This window comes from Tiliqua scincoides, chromosome 5 (genome assembly GCF_035046505.1).
Source record: "Tiliqua scincoides isolate rTilSci1 chromosome 5, rTilSci1.hap2, whole genome shotgun sequence".
Lineage (NCBI taxonomy): Eukaryota > Metazoa > Chordata > Lepidosauria > Squamata > Scincidae > Tiliqua > Tiliqua scincoides.
In genome coordinates, this window is record NC_089825.1 from 96,659,168 (window position 1) to 96,684,003 (window position 24,836).

Genomic DNA, 24,836 nt, shown 5'->3' on the forward strand with positions numbered 1-24,836 from the left:
AAATGCACAGTCATGGATAGCTTTTAGAGCTGACTGCACACACAAGGTTGCAGATCTCTACATAGAAAAAATTTTGTGAATAGGATCATTTTTTTCTCCTGCAGTGCTATTGGGAAATGTGTAGAATGGAACATGGTGTACCTGAGGAAGAGAGTGTGATATAACTCCTTTCTCTTCCGGATGGTGACACTTCAGCTTGATTGATGTTCATCATGTTTCATCAAGTTTTAAACCGGCTACTCCAGTGGTTCCCAAACATTTTAGCATCAAGATGCACTTTTTAAAATTACACCCTATTGGTGCCCACCTAGGTTTACCAGCCTTTTTAGAAAAGGAGATCTGGAAAGAAATAATATTTATTTTTTTATAATAACCAGAAAAAAAACCCTCAAACATTCATCTCCCTATATTTGCACTTGTTTGCAGGAGCTGAGCTCTTTGCAGGTAATTAGCAGCTACAGTATCTGATTTTTGAAAAGCCTCAGGGCTTGAGGCAATTACTTATATGATCTTTCCATCACCCTTTGGGCACCCACCAAAAATCAGGCAGCGATCCATCAGTTGGTCCCGATTCACACTTTGGGAACAACTGGGCTACTCTGCTAGAACTGGGCATTTTGTGTTGCCAAGCAGCAGAGAGTAAGAACATACTCAGGTAAGCACCACCTTAAAAAAGATGCAGCCAAACTGGTGCGGGTGCAGTAGAGAGTGATGAGGATGATCAGAGGGCTGGAAAACAAGCCCTATGAGTAGAGGCGCTTGTTTCCAGTGAGTATGATAGGATTATAGCCTATGGGCCCAAATCTATCCAACTTTCCAGTGCTGATGCAGCCAAAGCAAGTGGAGCATGCACTGCATCCTGTGGTTGGCAGATAGTCTCAAGGTGAGAGAATATTTCTTTCTTTGGGGTTGCATCAGTGCTGGAAAGTTGGATAGGACTGGGCCCTAATTCTTACTGAACCCAATGGGCTTACTTCTGAGTAAAATACTCAACACCTTTTTCAAAGATCTCTACCTATGAGGAAAGGTTGAGAACTTAGTATGTTTGGCCTGGAGAAGAGAAGCCTGAGGGGGGATGTGATAGTGCTCTTCAAATACCTGAAGAGCTGTCATATGGAAGAAGGAACAAATTTGTTCTCAGCTGCTTCTGATAGTCGAAAAAAATCCAGTGGGTACAAACTGCAAGAGAGGAGAATCAGGCTGGATGTCAGGGAAAAAATTGTTGATGGTCAGAGAAGTTCAGCAGGGGAAGAGATTGCCGAGAGAGGTGGTGGGTGCTCCCTCACTGAAGATCTCCAAGCAAATGCTCGGCAGGTACCTGCTGGGCATACTCTAGGAGGATCTCCTGCTACAGGCAGAGGGTTGGACTAGAAGACCTTGTGGATCCCTTCCAACCATATGATTCTGTGATAAACAAGCCATTTAAAATATTTCACTTCCACATAGGATAGAGACAAGAAATTACCAGCATACCTTGGCATTGTTATTTGCTGTTGAGGAAATCAACCGAGATCCCAATCTCCTACCTAATGTCACCCTGGGCTTCCACATGTATCGCAATGCCTTTCAAGCAAGATTACGCTATGATAACTTTCTGTCCCTTTTGTCTGGAAAAGAAGACAGCTTCCCCAATTTCAAATGTGGTAAACAACCCAAGATTTCAGCAGTCATTGGAGGACTCAGTTCTGAAACGGCTATCCAACAATCCACCATGCTCAATCTCTACAAGCTTGCACAGGTAGGAATGAGAGGGACGCAGCACCAATTTATCAGGCAACATGCATGTTCTATTTGATGCATCACTCTTGAACACACACAAAAAATCACACACAAAAGGGTGTCAGGAATGCAACACTCTTTTGGCAGATCTTCCACGTTCTCAGTGGCATCACTAGAATTTACGTTACCTGATGTGGGAGGCCAGCAAGTCACCCCCATGATGGACTTTTTTTCCATGCAGTGGGCAAGGTGGGGCACATGGTGATGTAGTATTGCCACACCCCAACTGGTTTTTTAGCTATACCTTTTGAAAGAACAGAGATATTTCAACGTGTTTTTTTCTTTCTTTTTCATTGCATTCTGCTGTAAATCACACATTGAATGGTATCTAACATGTTGGTATTATTCCTACAAATAGCGATTTTAGCTATTTTGGTCACTACTGTTGTCATCCCCCTGAGGGTGTCACATTACTTATTGGTTCCATTCTGTGTATTGGTCCCATATTAAATGCTGGCACTCCAGTGCAGTTGCATGGTCAGGCAAATCTAGACCAGTGGTTCCCAAACTGATTTTTGGTGGGTTGCAAAGAGCCTCCAATAGAAATAAAAATATATGATACAGATATAGAAATACAAATGCAGGCATGATCAGATAACTATTGCCTCAAGCTCTGAGACTATTCAAAATTCCGATAGCTGCTAATTGTCCTGCAAACAGCTCAGCTCCTGCAGTTTGCAAGGAGCTGAGGTTCGGCAGTTTGCAAGCTTGTGTAACTATAGGGAGTCAAATGTCTTAGTTGATGCCCCCTAATAAAGAATTCCAAAAAAACTCAGAAGATTATAAATAGATAGATAGATAGATAGATAGATAGATAGATAGATAGATAGATAGATAGATAGATAGATAGATAGATAGATAGATAGATAGATAGATGTGTGATACTTCTACAATTTCTTATCTTTCTGTCAATCAATTTGGACTCTATATTTTATATTCATTCCTGACTGAAATGGTTTACCGCGGTAAAATTAATACCAGAAACACACACAGAAAATGTAAGTGAGAACCGTTAAACCATCAACAGTTAGACACTTACGCCAAATACAGGTTGGGTCTCATTATTCACGAGGGTTCCGTTCCAAGAACTCACATGGATGGCAAAAAACGCACTATAGCCAATCAATTTAAAAAACTAAGTTTCTTTGCTCTGGTGATTTAAAAACAGACTTGATGATCTTTGTAATGCACACAGAGGCCATCAGTCTCTCTCCAGGCTTCACTAGGAGCCCCAGCAAGAGGGAAAGAAAGAATGGAGGTGATAAAGTTGCCATTGAGCCTTCTTTCAAGTGCTCAGGGGGAAGGGAGGAGTGAAGCCTGCAGAGAATGATTGATGGATTGTCAGCCTCCTGCCCTCTCTGGCATTATTAAATGACTGTTGTACTTTAATTTAAAGGGCCCTTCTCATCAGCTTTGACACAGAAAAATCTGTGGATACTTAGGTTATACCTGTAATCACTTGTATGACTGTCTCTATGCAACAGTATAAAGCAGATTTTTAAACTGTGGTTTTAAAGGGGTGCATTTTTCCCCTTCTCCGGGGATCAGCACATTCCTTCTCATTTGCAGGGGCCATTCGTGTTGAGTCAAATCTGTGTATAAAAAATCCGTGTATAACAAGGCTGGACCTGTATAAGTTAAACCATTGATGGTAACAGTCACTGAAACAAAGACCTGTTCTGTTTTGCTCAAGACAAAAGTTTTAAGTTTAAAGCTCAGCAAAGGGGGAGATCTACTCACCTTTCCAGGGGAAGGGTTTCATAGTATTGAATCCACAGCAGGGGAGCTTTGACCAATGTTCTCATCAATGATGATGATGGAATAGATCACAAAAGTTCTACCTCTTCCCCCCCCCCCATCTTCAGCTCAGCTATGGCTCACTTCAGCAAAGATTGAGAGACAAAACTCAGTTCCCTTTTTTGTACCAAGTGGCCCCAAATGAAGATTCACAGAGCGAAGGGATAGTGAGGATCTTACAATATTTTCAGTGGACGTGGATTGGACTCATCATTTCAGACGATGATAGTGGAGAGGCATTTGAACACCATTTGAAATCACTGCTCAGTTTGAATGGCATCTGTGTTGACTTCACAAGAAAGGCCCCATTATTTTATCTCCCATCTGGTAGCATATCCACCATGGGTTTCAAATGTGACATTCCAATAGTCCTTACTAAGACAAAAACCAATGTGATTGTTGTATATGGGGATGCACAGTCCATGAATGGTTTACAAATGATTATGAATGTCTATAAACCATATAAGAGGTCACCCTTGAAGAAAGTTTGGATCACAACAACCCGTTGGGACTTCATTTCAACCATAATTACTGGGGATGCAGACTTCAAATCCTTCCATGGCTCCTTGTCCATAGCAATCCACAAAAATATGGTGCCAGGATTTCAAAAGTTTCTACAGACTTTTAACCCTTCCCAGCATGGAAAGGGTTTGTTCATGAAAAATTTCTGGTTTGCTTTATTTGGCTGTTGGAATGAAAAATCTGACATGCCCGTACCACTCTGTACAGAGGAAAAAAGGTTAGAGACTCTTCCTGAGACTGTGTTTGAAATGGACATGTCTGACAAAAGCTACACTATCTACAATGCAGTCTATGCCTTGGCACATACATTACATGCCATTCATTCATCCAGGCCAAGAACATCGGTAGAGACTTCCAAATGGAAACTTCACACCATGCAGTCATGGGAGGTAATGACGGAACTGTGTTTATTGCGTTATTGAGACCTTCGCGAGAGTGTGTGGATGTGTTCAATGTAAACAGCAGTTGGCTAAGATGCTGATGTGCATTGGAAACATGATGAGCGGTTTAATGTCACTGTAGTCCAATCTGGATTGACCTTCAGTCGGAAAATATTTGTTGCAGGGATGGGAGGGATAGTCTCATTCCCTCTTAGCTGTTGACTAGTGTTGGTCACTGTTCTGCCAAATTCTCGACTCCTGCCGACCACGGCAATTTGTCCCGTCCAAATATCCCAACTCCCTTTTAATGCCCGCTTTTGGCTAATTAACACCCTCCTTTTCCAGGAACAACAGCTGCAGTGTGCAATGGAATGAACACAGAACTCCTTATCTATAGCAAATAACAAGAATTTATTGCTACAAACACAGCCACTCCCTGCAAGTCCCCTTGTCCAGAGGCTTTCCCTCCCCAAAACTCCACTTAACTCCGGGGGTAACGTCTGAAGCCTCCAAGTCCAATCCGTCTCCAAAACACAGTCCAGTCTTCTGCAGTAGAGTTCCTCCTCTCCAGCAGTGTGTCTCCTCCAGCAGGGTCCTGGCAGTCCTCTCTTCCTGTAGGTCTGGGTCAGGTAGCCCTCTTGGTCAGCGTCCGGCTTCCGGCTGGGTCAGCGTCCTGCTTGGCCAGCCCTTGGCTCCTTCTGAAGCTGCCTTTTATCCTGCAGCCCCTTGTTAAGTCCAAATTCAGCTCAGCTGTGAGCTACCTTGTTTAGTCCAAGTTAGGCTCAGCTGAGCTATCTCTTCAGTCCATGAGTCCATGCAAAGTCCCATCAAGGTCCAATGAAGCTCAGGTGTCCATCCAGGTCTCCATTGGCCTTGATTGATTACAGCTGTGGAGCCAGCCCTGCCCTTCCCAGAGCTGTCAAACAGCTGTCAAAACAGGGAATCGCTGTCAACACCACATCATCCACCTGATGATCTTCTGATCTTCCATTACAGTCACATCTGCCGAGGCTTTGCTGAACTTTACCTCTGCTTTTCTGTCAGTCATTCAATCTTGTCTTTCATGTTTTGAATACTCTCGGTGCATGCATGTTGTTGTTTTTTTGCAAATATGTGTAACAATTTCTTAAGTAAATGCAGCAAGGTATGAATGAGTGAACACTGTATTCCACGGGCGCCAGGAAGTAGCCAGAGGTCTCTGCGTCTCCTTCCCCCAAGGAAAGCCACAGCCCCGCAATGGGACTTCTCATGTCTGCACTGGATATTTTGTTCGTGCAGATGAGAAAACCTCCATGTTGGGCTTTGCAGTTCAACTCAGAGGATAGGATCAGGTGTAAAAGAGCTCTGCCAGTCCCATCTCCCTCTTGGGCTGGTCACTCACCCTGCCCCACTCTCCCCCACCCCAGAACAACTCCCCCTCGCCCTGAAAAGCTCACCTTTGGGCTTACATTTGGGGGCTCCTGCAACCTTCCCATTCAGTGCTGAGGCCAAGCACCGACGCGCGCTGATGCAGCACAGGTGGCCTCTCCACCCTGGGTACTGCAGACATTCCTTACAGCATGTTTGCAACACCCAGCGTCGGTGCGGAATCTCAGTGCCTGTACTCAAATTACACAGGATTGGGCCCTTAAACCAGGATCTCTGAGCAGCTGTTCTCAGACTTCAGGGTGGAAATTTTGCTAGTGAGTCTTCTCTGTTCAGCAGAAGAGGATGTGATAGTTGCATTGAGGGCTCAAACCTACCCAGATTTCCAGTGCTGATGCATCTGCAGAGCACTGCTGAGGTACCTTGTGGAGGCCTGTGTGACTACTCCCCCACTGCAGGAGGCAGCACACACCTTGTTGGCATGTCTGCCTCCATGCTGGTACTCTGGATAGGATTGGGCACAGCCCCCAAGAAAAAAGACTGCAGTCTAGGCAAACTAACACATCAACTGTTTGAATCCTTCTCATGTTATCGCCTGAATGTGCTTCAGTGAAAGAAGGGATTCAGTCTCCAGTGCAGGAATTTACATTTGTGGTATGGTATTTGTGGTATGGAAATCTTTCCATAGTTGCAAACACTTGCTGCAAGGGAGTGGCGCCAGGATGCAGTGCTCTTGTTGTCTTGTGTGCTCCCTAAGGCACCTCGTGAACTACAGAAGCTGGACTGGATGGTCCTTTGGTCCTGATCCAGCAAGGTTCTTCTTATGTTCTTATGCTCTGGTTTTATAAATCCTGAGATCTGATTTTCATTTCCAGCTTCATCCATTTTTGAGAACAATTCATTTCAACAACAACGCTGGGAATGAAGTGTTTTTCAGTGAAGGCATGGAATTCTCCACTGGATATGACATTCTGAACTTCATCACTTTCCCAAATAAATCCTTCATTCGAGTGAGAATTGGGAGGATGAATTCTCAGGCCTCCTCCAACCAAGGGTTCACCATTAAGAAAGAGACCATTATTTGGCCTAGCAGCACCAACCAGGTGAGTGTTTCAGATTCTGATTTCCTGTGGAAGCTATTTTATTTCATCCATGCCTCTGGCTCTCTAATTTTTCCAGTTCAGGTTGAGTACCCCTTATCTGTAATTCAGAAATACAGAATATTCCGAAATCTGGAACATTTTTGAGCGTGACTTTTTTCTCCTAAAGAAAAAAAATCACAAACTGTGTTTCATGCACAAACCTTGTTTCGTGCACATAATTTTTTTTTTTTTTAAATTACCTTCAGGCTATTTGCGAAAATGTCATATGAAATATCAAAAAATTTTGTGTTTAAACTTGGGCCCCATCCCCAACATTTCTCATTATATATTTGCAAATATTGTGAAATATAGAAAAATCTGAAATCCAAAACACTTCTGATTCCAAGCGCTTTGGATGAGGGATGCCCAACGTGTATGAGTGCCACAGAACTGATTCCGGCACATACCACATGGACATTGTCGGGGCCCCTCCCAGATGCTCTGACCCCTGACTTACCCTGGAGCAGGCACCCCATGCCCAGGGTGGGGAGGCTTCCCTGCCCTTGAGGGGGGCAAAGAAGGTTGGCTTACCCCAACCAGACAGAGGGGGCTGACAGGGCAAATAAGGAACACTGCAGGAAACAAACCAGGAACAGGAAAGGCCTTTTCTGCCCCCCCCTGGAGGAAGGGGAGGGGCCAAAAGGGGGCCAAAAGGAAGCCAGGGATGAGAGGGGGCAGTGAAGCAGGGAGCTGTGAGTTGAACAGCTCCTGCTACCAAGCCAGGTGTGGCAGCTCTGCTAAGGAGGAGGACTTGGGTGCTGGAACCCCCTCCCGCTCCAGCCAATCTGAGGCCTCCCTGGGGGTGGGACAAGCCTACTCCAGGCCCCTCCAGGGCTGGGCCCCTCCAGACATCTTGTTCCTGTTAAAGGTTAGGCCAGCCATTTTCAACCACTGCAACGTGGAACATTGGTGTGCTGCAATCTGTTTGCAGGTATGCCTTGGGAGTGCCTTGGTCATTCATTAGTAGGGCAACTGGAGGATATGAGCCCCTCTCCACTGGCAGAATGGTGTGCCTGGTCAATTGTGAAAAATCTACTGGTGTGCCTTTAGCGCCTTCTCAGTGTGCTGTGAGATTAAAAAAAAGGTTGAAAATCGCTGGGTTAGGCTTTTCAGAACATCGTTAGCCCTGGCCTAGGATGTACGGATATCTTCTTTTAATTTATACCCATAGTTGTTTCCGTGATTATCAAAATGTCATAACTTTGGGTTATGACGTGTGTACATGTACCGATAAGTGACGCACAATTTAACTGCGCTGTCTCCATATTGTGATCAGGGGTCTCCACATTCCGCATGTTCTGAGAGATGTCAGCCTGGATGCCACAGAAGAGTTCGTGAGGGAGAACCAACTTGCTGCTATGACTGTTTGAGATGCCCTGAAGGAACCATTTCAAACCAGACAGGTCCGTGATTCAGGAGCCTCAGAATATATATGGGGACACTTGATAACTGTGCTTTTATCCTTCTCCTTTTCATTCCTGGCACTGAAATAGACATCTCAGGGATTCATAGTCACTGCCTCAGTTCATGTCTGGCTGTGATTTTAATCCAAACCGTACAAGATGATGCCTGAATGCACCAGCAAATCCCTCCCCCCTCCTATTTATTTATTTTTCTACCACCCTTCCTCCATGGGGCTCAGGGTGGTGCACATAGTTCCTCCCCTCTTTTTGTCCTCACAACAGCCTTGAGAAGTAGGTGAGGTTGAGCGATAGTGACTGGCTCAAGGTCAGGCAGGAAGCTTCTTGACTGAGCAGGGATCTGAACCTAAAAGGACCTGGTGTAGGTCCAAGGACATGAATTGACACCTGGTAGCCTATGGAGACAAAAGAAAAAAGTGTTTTTTTTTACCTCCCCTGGGCTGTCTGGTTCCCCCTCCCCCCCAGCCCATAGCATGGAGCGTGCTCTCTGTCAGCAGTAGTAGTGTAGCTAAGGCAGGGCCAGGGGATACAGGGCCCTGGGTACCACACCTTGAGGGGTGTCAAGCCAGGGGATCATTCACAGGCATTCAGAGTGATTGAGGGCCTCCTTGCCACAGCAGTAGCTTCTGCACCCACTTTGTGGACACTCAGGACTGTTATGCACTGCTGTGAGCGGCTGATGGCTTTTTCGCTTTCCTCCCTCTTTTTGGAGGAAAAAAGGCCAAAGAAGCCATTGGATGCTCAGATTGGCACACAACCACTCTGAGTGCTTGCAAGAGGGGTTGCAGGACTCAGAATGGTGGAAAAAGCAGTAGGACGCTCAGAGCGGCACTCAGCCTCTCTGAGCATGCTGTAACCTGGAAGTAATCGGCAGTGATGTCATCACGTCACCACAATTGCTTCCAGTTCAGGTATGTCCGGGAGGTGACATCGCAAGTCAGGGCCCCGGATACCAGAGGGGCCAAATACGCCTCTGGTCAGCAGCACTGCTATCTCTGGACATGGATGCGGGGACACACACACACACACACACACACACACACACACACACACACACACAGAGCCACACAGATTTCTTATCAATGCCAGATACAACACTGAGATGATGATGCAATCTAGGTTGGGAGACCATAATAGAAGACTTCTGCCCTGGGTTTCATGAGGTTGCTTCTGTTAACACCCGCAGGAAGTCCTCCTGGAATGGATCTCATCTTTTGGGATGGGCACATCAGTCACTCTTGTCTCTTGAGCTGGAACATTTCATTTCAGCTGCTCTGAACTGGAACACCTTTGGGAGTGATACACAGGCTGCTTTTCCATGACTAGATGTCTCTTTCCTTGACTAGATGTCTCTTCAGCCTTGACAAAGCTATAAACACAATATAGTCATCTGGTTTTGAGATGTCCCTTATTGTGACTGGTTGAGCCAAATGCCTTCCTTCTGCTTCTGCACACCGCTTCACCGACACTCCTCGCACATGCACCAGTTTTTCTAATTCCCGTAGTATCAGGAGATAGCAGAATATTTCAAAGGAAGAGGGTAAAAAGTGAGAGAGTGGTAAAAAAAAATATGAACTAGTAAGTAGTATCCACATCTGTTTAGGCTTAGAATAGACGGTCTCTTGGCATAATGGATACCTTCTGAAACCTGATAACTTCTTCAGTAAGGTGATAATTTTCAACTACACCCTGGGCCCATGAGGTAAATTGTACATGTGCACAGGTTAAAATGGGAGCCCAGGAGCCAAAGGAAGGGGCCTGACAATTTCCTGGGGTTTTTCATTTTCCAGCCTCAACAGAACCCTTGTGGGGTGGGATGGTGAAGGGGATACACCATACTTGGACCTGGGGTCAAAAGGGGGGGTCAGACTGGCTATTGGAGACCCAGAAAGTTCCTGTATTTAAAAAAAACAAAAACACATATATTTTGTAGACAAACATTCACATTTTGTGTATCCCTACATAGTTTAATATATCATAATTCATAGAAATTGTAATCCAATCAGAGCATGACTTTATGATCCAATGAAGTAAGGAAGGAGTTCAATTGATATCCCGGTAGGGGATGTCATTAGGATTGGCCTCAGTGAGTGGCATGTGACTGTCTTCCCTTTTCAGATGCATCTCACTGTGACAAATGCCCAGAAGATGAGCATCCCAACAAGGATCACAGCCACTGTATCCCCAAAGTCATCACTTATCTAGCATACGATGAACCTTTAGGCACTGTTCTGGCTTCCACTGCATTGGTTTTCACTCTGCTCACAGCTGTGGTGCTTGCAACTTTCATCAAGTATCGGGACACTCCCATCGTCAGAGCCAACAATCGGGATTTTACTTACCTTCTGCTCATCTCCCTCTTGCTCTGCTTCCTCTGCTCCTTGCTGTTCATTGGACAACCAAGCAGGTTGACCTGCCTTCTTCGGCAGGCTGCTTTTGGAAGTGCCTTTTCTCTTGCTCTTTCCTGTGTGTTGGGCAAAACCATCACTGTGGTTCTTGCATTCACAGCCACAAACCCAGGAAGCAAGATGAGAAAATGGGTTGGGAAAGAACTGCCCTTTTCCATTATCCTTGTTGGTTCTATTGTTCAGGTTGGCCTCTGTGTCATCTGGCTGGGCACCTCTCCTCCATTCCCAGACCTTGACATGTTCTCCCAGTCTGGTCAGATCGTAGTGGTATGTAATGAGGGCTCAGGCACCATGTTCTATCTTGTTCTGGGCTACATGGGCTTTCAGGCCTTCATTAGCTTCATGGTGGCCTTCTTAGCCAGGAAGCTGCCGGACACTTTCAATGAGGCCAAGTTCATCACCTTCAGCATGTTGGTCTTTTGCAGTGTGTGGGTGTCCTTTTTTCCAAGCTACCTGAGCACGAAAGGGAAATACATGGTGGCTGTGGAGATCTTCTCTATTTTGGCCTCCAGTATTGGGTTACTTCTTTGTATTTTTGCTCCTAAGGTGTACATTATTTTGTTTAGGCCAGTCATGAACACCAGGGACCAATTCTTTAAGAAAAGGAATTCTACTAAGTAACTCCTTAGAGTCGTGTAAAGGCCCATGGCTGTGGCAAGGGTTGGAGGTTCTTTTTGGTTCCAATGAAGAAGGGAGTCCAATCCTAGCTTGTCATAAAACAGCTTTATTTATCAAAAATCTGAGAGCATCAACTTACAGGAGCACTTTCAGGCACAAGACTTACAAAACTCTAGGTGACCCACCGAGCCAGCAAGGCCCAGGAGCAAAGAATTGACTGAACAGAGGGACTTATATAGGCTATAGGTTACTAAAAATATCAGCACAATGAGCAAGAACAGGCTAATTGAAAATAGAGTGACGTATGTTGCTGAAATATAAACTATGCATTATTACTCTTTCCAGAATTCTCATCATTAAGAGTTATGAAGCAGGTGCAATCAAAAGATTGTTGTAGGCTTTAGTCTGGGAAAACACTATGCATTAACAGCCCAATCCTAGCCACACCTTCCTGGGAGTAAGCCCCATTGACTCTAATGGGACTTACTTCTGAGTAGACCTGCATAGGATTGGGCTCCAGGTCAGCTGCAGGTCAGGTCATTTGCATTTGGACCCAACTTCTCAGCTTCTCACGGGAATGTTACAGGGATTTCCAGCGAGAAAGCAGACAGCTTTCAGAAAATGGAAGGCAAGGGGAGAAGATGGCTGCCAGGCCTTGCACCTGCCATTGCAAGTAATTTGGAACGTTAGCAATCCCCGCTCAGTCTATCATGTGATGATCAATATTAGTAAGTCTGGGCTCTTCCAATCGGGGTGCTCTGTGTCCCCTGCTTCACTTGAGAAATGGAACTATTTCTGGAATGAATCCTGAGGTATAGGATAGTCATTTGTACTATAACCCATTCTCTGGTTGACTTCTTGGCAATGGGTGCAGCAGAGTCAGTCATCTTACAGATTCATGTACCTTTACAACTCCCTCACTAGTTTTTAGGAAGAACATTTTGAAAGAAAGGCACCCACAGCACTGTTGGAGACAGTGTCTGCACATTGGGTGCAGTGGAGTATTGGGTCAGCTATGCGTGTCTTCTTAGGGAATCTGCAACAGTGACCTTTTGAGCTCCAGTTTGGGGATCTTAGGACTCCCCAGGGGACTTCAGAGTCCACCAGAAGTTGGAAAGTTGATTGAGTGAATGCGCCAGAAAGTCAGATAGCAAGTGACATTTCACCCCCAAACTGTTGATGGAGGCTACTGGGGTCTTCCTTAAGCCATACCTATTGCAGCAAGAGACAGTACTTTTTAAGGTGATGGGACTTATGACTTGGGGCAGTTGCCCTTGCTAGCTCCTAGTTATAGGGTGGGGAGACATGTCCAGTGTTTCATTATAGGCTGGACATTGATGAAAGATCAGGAAGGATCTTGAGATACTTAACAGAAAAATTGGAAATATTGGCACAGCTGTAGAAGGCAGCTACTGAGGGAGATTTTTAAGGTTTACCTGTATTGATATATCTTCTTATGTAAACTTATGTATTTGTCTAATTCAAGTAATGTATATTGTTCTCTGAAACTGGTTCTTGGGCCTACAAATATGGATACAGACTTTGGTTGTGCAGTTCTCTGCTTACGCAGATAAGAAGGAATGTGTTTTTCAGCTTTTAACTGTGGCTGACAGCCAGGGACTTTTGCAAAGGAACAGAGAAGATCATGTCAGACAGTACTAGGGCGCAATGACCCGGGTTTATGAATTCTGGAAAGTTTGGAAAGTCCCGAGAAGCCAAACTGCGTCATGGTTGTTATGCACAGTTGTTTTTCTACTGTTATAATGAGTGATATAAGTGATCCACTTCTAATGGATATAAGTGATCACAAAAGGGGGAGGTACAAGGGGTATGGTCTTGTCCTTGACAAGTCTGTCCAAGCCTGTTAGCTAATAAACCATCTGAAAGAGAGCAACTCTTGATTTTTCATTTCGTCTCCTAATTGGAAAACAAAGAAATCCAAATTCTTTCTATCACTACTTCCTAACTGTGTTCATTAAACTCTATTGGATTAGTCCCTGGCTGTAAGTGGCAAGGCATATAGCTTCTGCATTATAATAGCAAGCCATCTTTGCAGTGTCAGTTTGGGGCTGTGGCCATAAGAACATAAGAACATAAGAACATAAGAACAGTCCCACTGGATCAGGCCATAGGCCCATCTAGTCCAGCTTCCTGTATCTCACAGCGGCCCACCAAATGCCCCAGGGAGCACACCAGATAACAAGAGACCTCATCCTGGTGCCCTCCCCTACATCTGGCATTCTGACTTAACCCATTCCTAAAATCAGGAGGTTGCGCATACACATCATGGCTTGTACCCCATAATGGATTTTTCCTCCAGAAACTCGTCCAATCCCCTTTTAAAGGTGTCTAGGCTAGACGCCAGCACCACATCCTGTGGCAAGGAGTTCCACAGACCGACCACGCGCTGAGTAAAGAAATATTTTCTTTTGTCTGTCCTAACCCACCCAACACTCAATTTTAGTGGATGTCCCCTGGTTCTGGTATTATGTGAGAGTGTAAAGAGCATCTCCCTATCCACTCTGTCCATCCCCTGCTTGGTCTTGGGAGAAGGGGAAGGCTCCCTGCAGATTTCAGGATGCCTCCTTTCAAAACGAAGCAGCCGGTGTCATGTCGCAGTTGGGTTTTGGAAAGGGATAGCGTGAGGCAGAAAGATTGGTCAAAGGGGCCCAAATAACTTCACCAGAGACTTCTTAGCTCAGGGGTTGGCTGAGACCCACATAAGTAACTACAACAAATTCAACCTCCAAAGCTTCTTGACTTGTTGAGCTGTGCATGATGCAGTTTGGAGCTTCCTTGATGCCACACCACAGGCTGAAGAGGATAACCTGGAATGGCCAGCCAGTGATCTCTGTCTTTGAGTCAGGGTGAGAATGCCTGAGAGGAGGAAGTATACTGTCTCCTCCAAGGTAGCCTGCCTTAAATGCAGGTGGAGTGTGAGCAAAGGGAGGGCCTGCTGTAGGGTACTTGGAGGGCCTGCTGTAGTGAACTTGTATAAAATACTAAGTTGAGGCCCATATTATTCAAACTCTTTGTCTTGTGTTTTACTGGTGTTATGAAGTCAATTTCCTTGTGAAAATGTGTATTCAAGTTCCTGTATTTTTCTTGATTACATTCCATTTACATTCGGACTTCCGTCCATCACAGCAGTTCCATGAGGTTCCAGGATTAGCACCAACTGAGGAACTACCCTCACCTAGACTGGCTTAGTATTAGCACAATGGCTGTAACTTGCTCTCTCAGATCATACACCCGAGGAAGAATAACCTTATCCAACTGCAGTTATTTACTGGCTGTCGTAGTGCCTCTTCCACGAGCACTGACTGCCATAAAGCAGTCAGCACGGTTGTAAAAGTCGCTCCAGCGGCACGCTACTCAGCAAAATGTTAGCAAAACAGGTGTCGGCGAGGCTAAAACAAGTGTGATGGAGGTGGGCAAGAGCGGAACAGGGTGGTGATGGGGTGGGGTGGGCAGATTGGGTCAGGGAATGGGAGTGTTCAATGGCAGTGACAGCCATTAGTACATTAGTACATGACAGCCACCTCATCCTATTTGCCTTCCCAGACCCAATTGCACAGTGCAGGTCCACTCAGATCTTCACCGGCTATTTCACTAGTGCAGGTCCAAGTAGATCCTCTGCATTGCAGAGGCTTACTCCTGGGCCAGGGAATGATTGTTGCTTTATGATTGTTTCCTTATCCAGAGGTGACCTCCTGGACTGCCCCCCCCCCACACACACACACTGCAGGATGCAGTGGTAGCCAATTTGACTCTGCAATAAACAATAGGGTTGGGTTCTAAATGGTAATTTATGTTAATGCTTTCAGATAAACAATTATTCATAGTCATAGTGAGAATGTGGTTGATATAGAACTCACATCTACCTGAACTCTTTCTCTCCTATGCTCTCCTTGATCTCATATCCCATTCTGGAGATTTGGTAAAGTGGTCATCAAATCATGCAATGAAGCTGGAGTGGGCATGGAACAGGACAAACCAAAATATTCAAGGGCTGGTGGTGGTACACCTTGCATAGGATGCTCTGGTGGGATTTCACTTCACCTCCAAGACTGAAGAGGTGCATATTTATGGTTTATTAAGCTCTGAATAGTAGACAGAGTAATGGAGAAAAACTAATAACATCGCTTTCTCGTGCTTCTTAAAGTTGCTTTTGCACAGCAGGCTTTGAAAAGGGTGACCCAAATGCATGTTAGCTCCACTTTCCCAAGAGACCAAATGGAGCCTCCATTTGTAGAGGTGGAATATTTTCTGAGTACAAAATATCAGGGACAAAGGTAGAGCTCTCAAATTCAAGAACTTGTAGTTTGGGCACTGTTGAGCATCTGGCTAGCCAGACACAGGATGCTTGTCTTCACACCTCCCAATGAGTAGAAAGGCCTTAACCAAAGATACTACACAAAATCTTCCTGAATCTGCTCTACAACACAGAGTATCTGAGAAAGAGGCAAAGAGAGAGAGTGGCAATTATCTCCCCTATAATTAACAGTTATGTGATTAATTCCCTGCCATGCAAATCCCCCTCCCCAGGGATTTTGAGAAGCAAGTTTCCAGGATCATAAACAAAAAACAGATTCATCAGTTGTAGAACGTAATCATGAAATGGCATAAACAGTGGTGTTTCTGATAAATGCTGGCATTGCTGGGCTCTGCCATTACCGGTCTTGAATAATCTATAATATGATGACTGTGTTCAGTCTAACAGATAGATTATGCCTTATCAATTACTGTAGTTGCTTGGAGTGTGCATGAAAGCTTCACGGCAGAAACAGATTGCGGAGACCTAAAATGCTGCTCCAGCTGTTGTTTCTACTGCTGCCCCAGGCCATCAGTGAAACCTCAGAGGAAGTTTGTGAAGCAACAACTGACAGATATTCACGTGATTATTTGAAGCCAGGAGACCATGTCATTGGTGCAGTTTTGTCTGTACAAATTGTTACAGATCAAGGAGTGTCCTTCAGGTACTTACCCCCCAATCCTGGTCTATTTGGAGCCAAGTAAGTTTGCATGTATATAGGAGGTTGATCATCATAGCATAAGCATCAGCATTTCAGAACCAAACTTAGACCTCAATCCAACCCAATTTTCCACTGCTGGTGCAGCCAATGGGGTATGCGCTGCATCCTAACGTGGGAAGGCAGTCACAGAGGCCTCCTTTATGTAAGGGAACATTTCTTCCCTTACCTTGGGGCTGCATTGGAGCTGCGCTGGTGCTGGAAAGTTGGATAGCTAGCTACTCAGAAGTAAGTCCTATTTTGTTCAATGGTGTTTACTCTCAAGAAAGTGTGGTTAGGATTGCAGCTTTAATGTCATAACTTTAGTCCTGACTGTGGTCAAGCCATGCACATTTTCACAAATAATTCCTGCAACAGTGACAGTGGAAGAGAGGACTTGCACAGAAATATTTGGGTCCAATGAAGGACCAATGAAATCCAATGAAGAATGGGTTCATAACATTTGGGTCCAATGAAGGATGATGAATGGCTATCAGTGCTCATTGCGCACAGAACAAGTCATGCATTTCTACACCAAAAAAGGTTTTGGGAGAAGAATGTAATGTTTGTGGAACTCCATGTGAAAATTTGAAGGCTGGAACATATTGTACTTGTGCAAGATAGCATGAGAGACCATCTTCCTCTTCCTTCTGGCAGCACCTAAGCTTCTTTGTTCTTCAACATTTCCCCCCCAAAACTTTAAATTTGCAACTTTCCCTGTGCTTTGCGAACTGGGGGTGTGTGGGGGGGGGCAGGATGGGACAGGACAGGATGGCTACTAATGTAAGCAAGCAATTGAAAACGACTTATTTTCATGCAGTGCAGAGATAAAGAATTACCAGCATGCCTTGGCTTTGCTATTTGCTGTAGAGGAAATCAACAGGGATCCAAGCCTCATGCCCAATGTCACTCTGGGCTTCCACATCTACGATAATGCCTTCCAAGCCAGATTAAGCTGTGATGTCCTTCTGTCCCTGCTGACAACGGAAAAAGACAGCTTTCCCAATTTCAAGTGTGGAAAGGAACCCAGTACGTCAGTAGTCATTGGAGGACTCAATTCTGAAGCTTCTATCCAGACAGCTACCATGCTCGATCTCTACAAGATTCCACAGGTAGTGGTTTGTGGAATGAAGCATCAGCAATTTACCATTGACACACAGTTTCCACAAACTACAATATTCTCTCTCTCTCTCTCTCTCTCTCTCTCTCTCTCTCTCTCTCTCTCTCACACACACACACACACACACACACACACACACACACACACAAGATAGTGTTACATAATGACATAGACTATGCAAAACTCTCATGGGCTGCAATCCTATGCACACTTTCCTGAGAGTGAGTTCAATTGATCTCGGTGGAACTTACTTCTGAGTAGACATGCATAGGGTTGTGCAGTTATTCAGGTTTTCCTATAGGAGTATTCTACTATAGCAGTGATTTTCAGCCTTTTTCATCTCACAGCAAACTGATAAGACACTAAAATTGTCAAGGCACACCATCATTTTTTTTTTGTACAAGTCATACCATGCTGCTGGTTGAGGGGATCACATCCCCCAATGGCCCCACTCCTCTAATAAATGATCCATCAAACTTCTGTGATACACCTGAGAAACATTTGTGGCACATCAATGTACCACAGCACACTGGTTGAAAATCACTATAGGGTTCTATAGGTACTATAGGGTTGAGATATTTTTGGACTATGTTTCAGCATCATTTACTCTTCCAGTCTGACTCCTCCTGTGTCTAGAATGAGACATGCTGAAATGCACACTCAAAGAGATATTTAGGATTGCTGAGTATTGGCTTCATGTTTAGTACATGACCAGGTCATACGCCATGCAAAGCACAACACTTCAGCTGTGTGTTTAACTATATCCAGACCATATATTGGGAACTCCCTTCCTGCTTTCTTTTGCATAGGACTGATGGGAGTAGGAATCATAGCCTAACAGAGTTTTCAGTTAACCATTTTTCTCTTTGTTTCAGTGAGTTGAATGGAGTGATGCAGGCTATTCAGAAGAGTGTAGGTAAAGATTCTCAAAGGATAGTTCTGGGGGGAGGGGATGATTCCCAGTGGTTCCCAGCGGTATCAGCGTGTGCAAGATCCTAACTCCATTCCTTCCCCCTTCCTTCACCCTTACTCTCCTTGGACTTGTACCATAAAAAGAACTGGCACAGATCCATGGAGATCCATTGGGGTAGCAGAGTCTTGCTGCAGTCTAAGGGAATAAAAGGACCATCACTTCAAGGAAGACTCTGGATTCCCCCCCCCCCCGGTCAGTAACACTTTATTGATGCGACTGCATTGGCAGGAGGGGGAATTTGGGTCAGATTGGGCTGTAGAACACTGAACGTTCAACAGTGGCCAAAGTTAAGACTTATAGCTGAATCCTATTGGGCTATCCCTGCATGCTCTATATTCACCACTGGTTCCAGTTGTTGCAAAGATTGCCATAAGGCACGCTAGCAGAGTCAGCTCAGGGTCTCAGTGCAGAGAAGATGACCAGATAGCACTGATGCACTACCAGCCAGCAGTAGGCTTATTTGGGGCATGGGGAGGTGGGGAGGGGATGGAATAGGGCAGAGGGAGGGAGGTCCTTGGGGTAGACCAGGCCTGGAAGGGGGGTGGAGATGATGGCAGACTCTGCCACCAAATCCAATGCTCCATTCTGAGCTGGCAAACCCAACATGTTTCTCCTCAGTTCTGTGCCCACTCAAGGGTGAGTGCAGATCCAAGTAGATCCATTAGGACTGCCATAGGTCAACACAGGGTAAGGGTATGTTTGTTCCCTTAACCTGAAGGGACCTGGGGCTACTTCCCTGGCTCGACAGGATACAGTGGTAGCCATTTCGGCAGTGCTGTAGCCCCGGGTGCTAGGGAAGCATAGGATTGGGCCCCTATTTAGTGAAAGTTTGGCAAACGAAGCTCAGCAAAGAGATGTATTTTCTAAGCTCATTCTGGAGAAGTTTCCATCGTTTTGGATGCATAACTGAAGAGCTCTGATTTCTAGCAAGGGTTGTTGTATCTTTCTGTAATGAATGAAGTCCTGTTCCTCCTCCCACCCCATTCAGTTTGGTTATGGTTCACTTCACCAAAGACTGATAGACAAGGTTCAATTCCCTTTTTTGTACCAAATGGCCCCAAATGAAGCTTCTCAGAGTGAAGGAATAGTGAGGATCTTAAGATACTTCCAGTGGACTTGGATTGGCCTAATTGTTTCCAATGATGATAGTGGAGAAGAGTTTGAACGAAGCTTGAAATCCATGTTCAGCTGGAACGGCATTTGTGTCGCCTTCACAGAAAAGATGCCATTATACTCTCTCCACAGCTTAATTACATCAGTACACCATTTGATTACTAAATGGGAAATGATGTCATTTCTTATTAAGACGAAAGCCAATGTGATTGTTGTATATGGGGATGGAAATTATATGCATGGTTTCCAAATGGCGCTACATTTTTATGAAAATATCACACCATTAGGGAAGGTTTGGATCACGACTCCTCGATGGGAAATAACTTCAAAGTCATTTGTGGGTGAAACAGATGTCAAATCCTTCCATGGCTCCCTGTCCATAGCGACTCATAAAAGGAATGTGCCAGGATTTGAGGACTTTCTTCAAAGATATAACCCTTACCAGCAAGAAGAGTCTGAGTTTATGAAAGACTTCTGGTTTGATGCATTTAAGTGTAGGAAAAAAATTTCTTTCATTCAATTACTTTACTTTCAACGCTGTACCGGGAAGGAAAAGTTAGAGACTCTTCCTAGGACTGTGTTTGAAATGAGCATGTCTGACCAGAGCTACAGTATCTATAATGCAGTCTACGCCTTGGCACATGCCTTACATGCCATTCAATCATCCTGGCTGCAAATGTTGAAAGAAACCCCTAGTTGGGAACTTCAGACCATGCAGTCCTGGGAGGTAACAATAAAAGTCGTGTTCATTGTATCATTGGGGCTTCTTCGGGTAAATAAAATAAATAGCAAATGAGTAAAGTAAATAGTAAATAGGAATACTACTAATACTAATACTAATACTAATACTAATACTAATACTAATACTAATACTACTAATAATAATAATAATAATAATAATAATAATAATAATAATAGATGGGAAAGGTGTTAATCTGGATTGGGACCAAGTTGTGGTGTTTCAACTTTCAATTTCACTCTGACTTGGCTCTTCCAGACTGGTATTGTTCTCATTGCTGGCTAGCACAGATCCGTTCTGCTGAGTTGTTGGATGTTACTCCTGAATTTCTATCAGCCATTTGGTATTTTCTGTCATTTTGTTCACTGTAGTATACTGCGTATTGAATTCTCATTTTACCAAAAGGTGCAACAATTCCCTTAAAGAACATATGGCACAATCCAAAGCAGCCGTTGGGCTGGCACACGGACTTGTGCCTGTCACTGAGGGCTGCCTCCAGCGCCATTGTGCTGGAGGAAAGGTAGGTTAGCACTGGCTGAGTCAGGCTGGCATGGGGGCTTGGGGAGGGCAGGCAGGAAGGAGGCATTCCGGAGTGGGCGGAGGGCTGGCGGGCCTGCGGATATGTCGTGGATGAGCAGGAGGTGGGGTCTGGATTCGGCACTTTGCCGAATCCAAAGTCCTGGGTGACCTGGCGCAGCCGTGGGTTGCTCGGATCTGTGCCACCTCTTTAGGTGGTGCAGATCACAGTAGCCCCATTGGGGCTTCTGCAGTATTACCTGGGGTAAGGGGACTGTATTCCCCTTGCCCCAGGCTGAGCTGCAGGCAGCCCTAACCCTACTCTGGATGTGGGACAGGCCAGTTGGCCACCTCATTCCAGCGTGGGTTAGGATTGGGCTGATAGTGAAGTATAAGAGATGCAAGTGCTTGGAATTTCTGAATGTGGATGAGAGAGAGAGGGATGTGTGGTATTGGGTGGCAGCTGACACAGAACTGCCGTGCCACAGTTTCCCCTATGATGGCACAAGCTCTCCAACTGCTTACTTAGGAGAAAGTGGGTGGAGAATCCACACCTGTTGTAGAGGGGGCTGCAGTGATTTTCTGTGGACTCCAACAGGCAGTTCTGCCTCACCTGACACCCCACACCATACATCCCTGGTGTGTGTGTAAGTGTGAAAATGTGCAAAGAACTGAAGTCAGGAACATGGAGAAGTTTTTTTCAGAGCTTAGGGAGGAAATTCTGTAACGGCATCTTATGTTTCTCTGGAAAAGAGAAGTCTTGTAGCATGAATTCATCTTGGATAAAAAATGCAAAAGGGACTGGAAATCTTAGGGTGTGAAAAATCCTTCCATGCCTGCAAGCCTTTGCCCTGGCTGTGGAAATCCTGACGTGTGATCTTCCCATCTAGCTTCACCCATTTTTGAGAAAAGTCCATTTTAACAACAGTGCTGGGCATGAGATCTTTTTCAATGAAAACATGGAATTCAACAGTGGATTTGACATTCTGAACTTGGTTGCTTTCCCAAACAAATCCTTCGGCCGACTGAGAGTTGGAGGAATAGATTCCCAGGCTTCCTTGAACCAAAGCTTCACTATGAAGGGAGATGCCATTATCTGGCCCGACAAATTCAACAAGGTGAGCGATCCAGATTCCGATTCCCTAAGTAATTACTTTTTCTTTCACACCTCTGACTCTGATAACCACTTTTCCAATATCACTGCCAAGGCATCTCACACGTATGACGTTACTAACTTGTCAGCAGCTGACTCTGTTGAGAAGATTCTGATGAATATAATAAAAGTTGAGGGTGCAATCTCCAAATAATATACAGGGGGGGGCTGTATCAGCAGATCCCATATCCAGGGTTTCACGTATCCAAGGAAATGGGCACCCCCATTCGGCCCCCCCTTTCAAGTTCCTCGGGGCATCTCCTGTATCCATGTTGGGTTCAGGAACAGGACTCTTGCCAGTAAGGGAGGAACGCCTCTACAGAAGCACCCTAATTCTGGTATATGGTTGTTGGCTTAGCCTGCAACTTAGATCACAGATACCACATTCTTTGGTCCTTGCCAACTTATTGCTGCTTACCTAAGGCTGCAATCCTAGCAGCACTTTCCTTAGAGTAAGCCCCATTGAACAAAATAGGTCTTACTTCTGAGTAGACCTGGTTAGGATTCTGCCCACAGTCTGGCTATCAGCAGAGATCAATGTGTCAACACCCCAAAATACTGAAGCAGAATCTGAGCTGAAATGTTCCTGCCTATTTTTGTACCCCAGTCTTGAGTTAGTCTTATGTGGGTTTTTTAAAGCAATCCCCCTCTGTTACTATTGTTTGTGTGTGTGTGTGTGTGTGTGTGAGGGAGGGAGGGAGAGCGATCCTCTTTGCTGCACCACTTCTGGCTTAGCATATAACCACCAAATGAGGCTTAGAATATATAAAAAGGGGGTTGCTGCCCAGTTATTTTTTGTTTGTTGCCCAGTTTTAGTGGGAAGCCAAAAAAAGGGGGAGCACAAAAAAAAACCTAGATGTGAATATCCAGGGATGACAAGGACCAGGATACATTTGACGAAGGCACAATCAACATAGGGTACGATGTGTTTAAATGCACAGGTACATTCAATAAAGTTAAACTGCATTTGCTTCACATTATGGTCAGAAGTTGCCACATTCTGCCTGCTCGGAGAGATGTCGACCTGGATACCACAGGAAGGCTCGTGAGGGAGAACCATCCTGCTGCTATGACTGCCTGCAGTGCCCTGAAGGGACTGTGTCAAATTATACAGGTAGGTGACTCAGGAGCTTCAGGAAATAAATAAATAAAAAAGGGGGTTACCCTTCTCGTTGGCATTCTTTCAAATTTCTATTTGACATCATTTTTCATGTAGTAAAGCCTCTGAGTAGCACCATTCCTGGTCCAGAAAGGGAAATCTCAGTGAGTCGACTAGCAAAAACTGGCATGTATGTGAAGCACTGCTGCTGATGTGGGGACCAGTAGGCCTTATATTGGTAGCAGCACACCACAGACAGGTGAAGAGGCTGGCATCCATGGCATGACAGTCATGCCTCATGGTCCCCTGGCATATCACACAGGTAGGATTGGGTCACCAGTGGGTTGAAAATTTCACCGATCTTCTAAAATTGTCTCCTTTTTCTCAGATGCTTATCAATGCGACAAATGCACTGTAGGTAAGTATCCTGTCAAAGATCAAAGCCACTGCATTCCTAAAGGCATCACCTACCTAGCATACAATGAAATTTTAGGCATCTGTTTGGCTTCCGCTGCCCTTGCATTCACTCTCCTTACAGCTTTAGTGCTCGCAACTTTCATCAAACATCAGGACACTCCAATCGTCAGAGCCAACAATCGGGATTTCACTTACCTTCTGCTCATCTCCCTCTTGCTCTGCTTCCTCTGCTCCTTGCTATTCATCGGACAACCTGGCAAGACGACCTGCCTTCTCCGACAAGCTGCATTTGGAAATGCCTTTTCTCTTGCTCTTTCCTGTGTCTTGGGCAAAACCATCACTGTGGTTCTTGCATTCAGAGCCACAAGCCCAGGAAACAAAATGAGAAAATGGGTTGGGAAAAAACTACCAAGTTCTATAATACTTGTTTGCTTCATTATTCAGGTTTGCATATGCACTTTTTGGCTGGGAACCTCTCCCCCATTCCCAGACCTTGACATGTCCTCACTATCTCGGCAAATCATAGTAATATGTAATGAGGGCTCAGGCACCATGTTCTATCTTGTTCTGGGCTACATGGGCTTTCAGGCCAGTATCAGCTTCACTGTGGCCTTCTTAGCCAGGAAGCTGCCTGACACTTTCAATGAGGCCAAGTTTATCACCTTCAGCATGTTGGTCTTTTGCAGTGTGTGGGTGTCCTTTTTTCCAAGCTACCTGAGCACGAAAGGGAAATACATGGTGGCTGTGGAGATCTTCTCCATTTTGGCCTCCAGTGCAGCTTTACTTCTTTTTATTTTTGTCCCTAAAATGCACATAATTTTGCTAAGACCACAAATGAACACCAGAGACCAGTTTTTTAAGAAAAAGAATTCCATCAAGTAAATTAGTGGCATATTTCACAATGTCAGCAATGCTTTCTTGAAAACTAACTGCATAAAAGGCAACAAAATTGATAATTGGAGATAAACTCTGCATTTTGTGCACATTATAAAGCAGGCGTGCCCAAACCCCAGCCCTGGGGCCACATGCGGCCCTCGAAGCCTCTCAATGTGGCCCTCAGGGAGCCCCCAGTCTCCAATGAGCCTCTGGCCCTCTGGAGATTTGTTGGAGCCGCACTGGCCCAGTGCAACTGCTCTCAGTGTGAGGGCGACTGTTTGACCTCTTGCGTGAGCTGTGGGATGAGGGCTTCCCCCACTGCTCTCTGTTTCACATCTGTGATGCAGTAGCTGCAGCAAAGGAAAGGCCAGCCTTGCCTTGTGCAA

At 45.1% G+C, this 24,836-nt stretch overlaps 2 protein-coding genes across 2 annotated transcripts; both read left to right on the forward strand.

The window, feature by feature from the left end:
• The first annotated feature begins 1,041 nt into the window (after nt 1-1,041).
• Nucleotides 1,042-11,435, forward strand: LOC136652447 (vomeronasal type-2 receptor 26-like). The gene is made up of 5 exons (XM_066629388.1): nt 1,042-1,361; nt 1,447-1,738; nt 6,719-6,946; nt 8,262-8,388; nt 10,525-11,435. Exons 1-5 carry the CDS (start codon nt 1,042-1,044, stop codon nt 11,433-11,435), a joined length of 1,878 nt encoding a protein of 625 aa, XP_066485485.1.
• Nucleotides 11,436-16,238: 4,803 nt separating this feature from the next.
• On the forward strand, nt 16,239-24,456 carry LOC136652448 (vomeronasal type-2 receptor 26-like). Its single transcript, XM_066629389.1, has 5 exons — nt 16,239-16,411; nt 17,265-17,556; nt 21,796-22,023; nt 23,046-23,172; nt 23,546-24,456. The coding sequence occupies exons 1-5, from the start codon at nt 16,239-16,241 to the stop codon at nt 24,454-24,456; spliced, it is 1,731 nt and encodes a 576-aa protein (XP_066485486.1).
• The last annotated feature ends 380 nt before the right edge of the window (nt 24,457-24,836 follow it).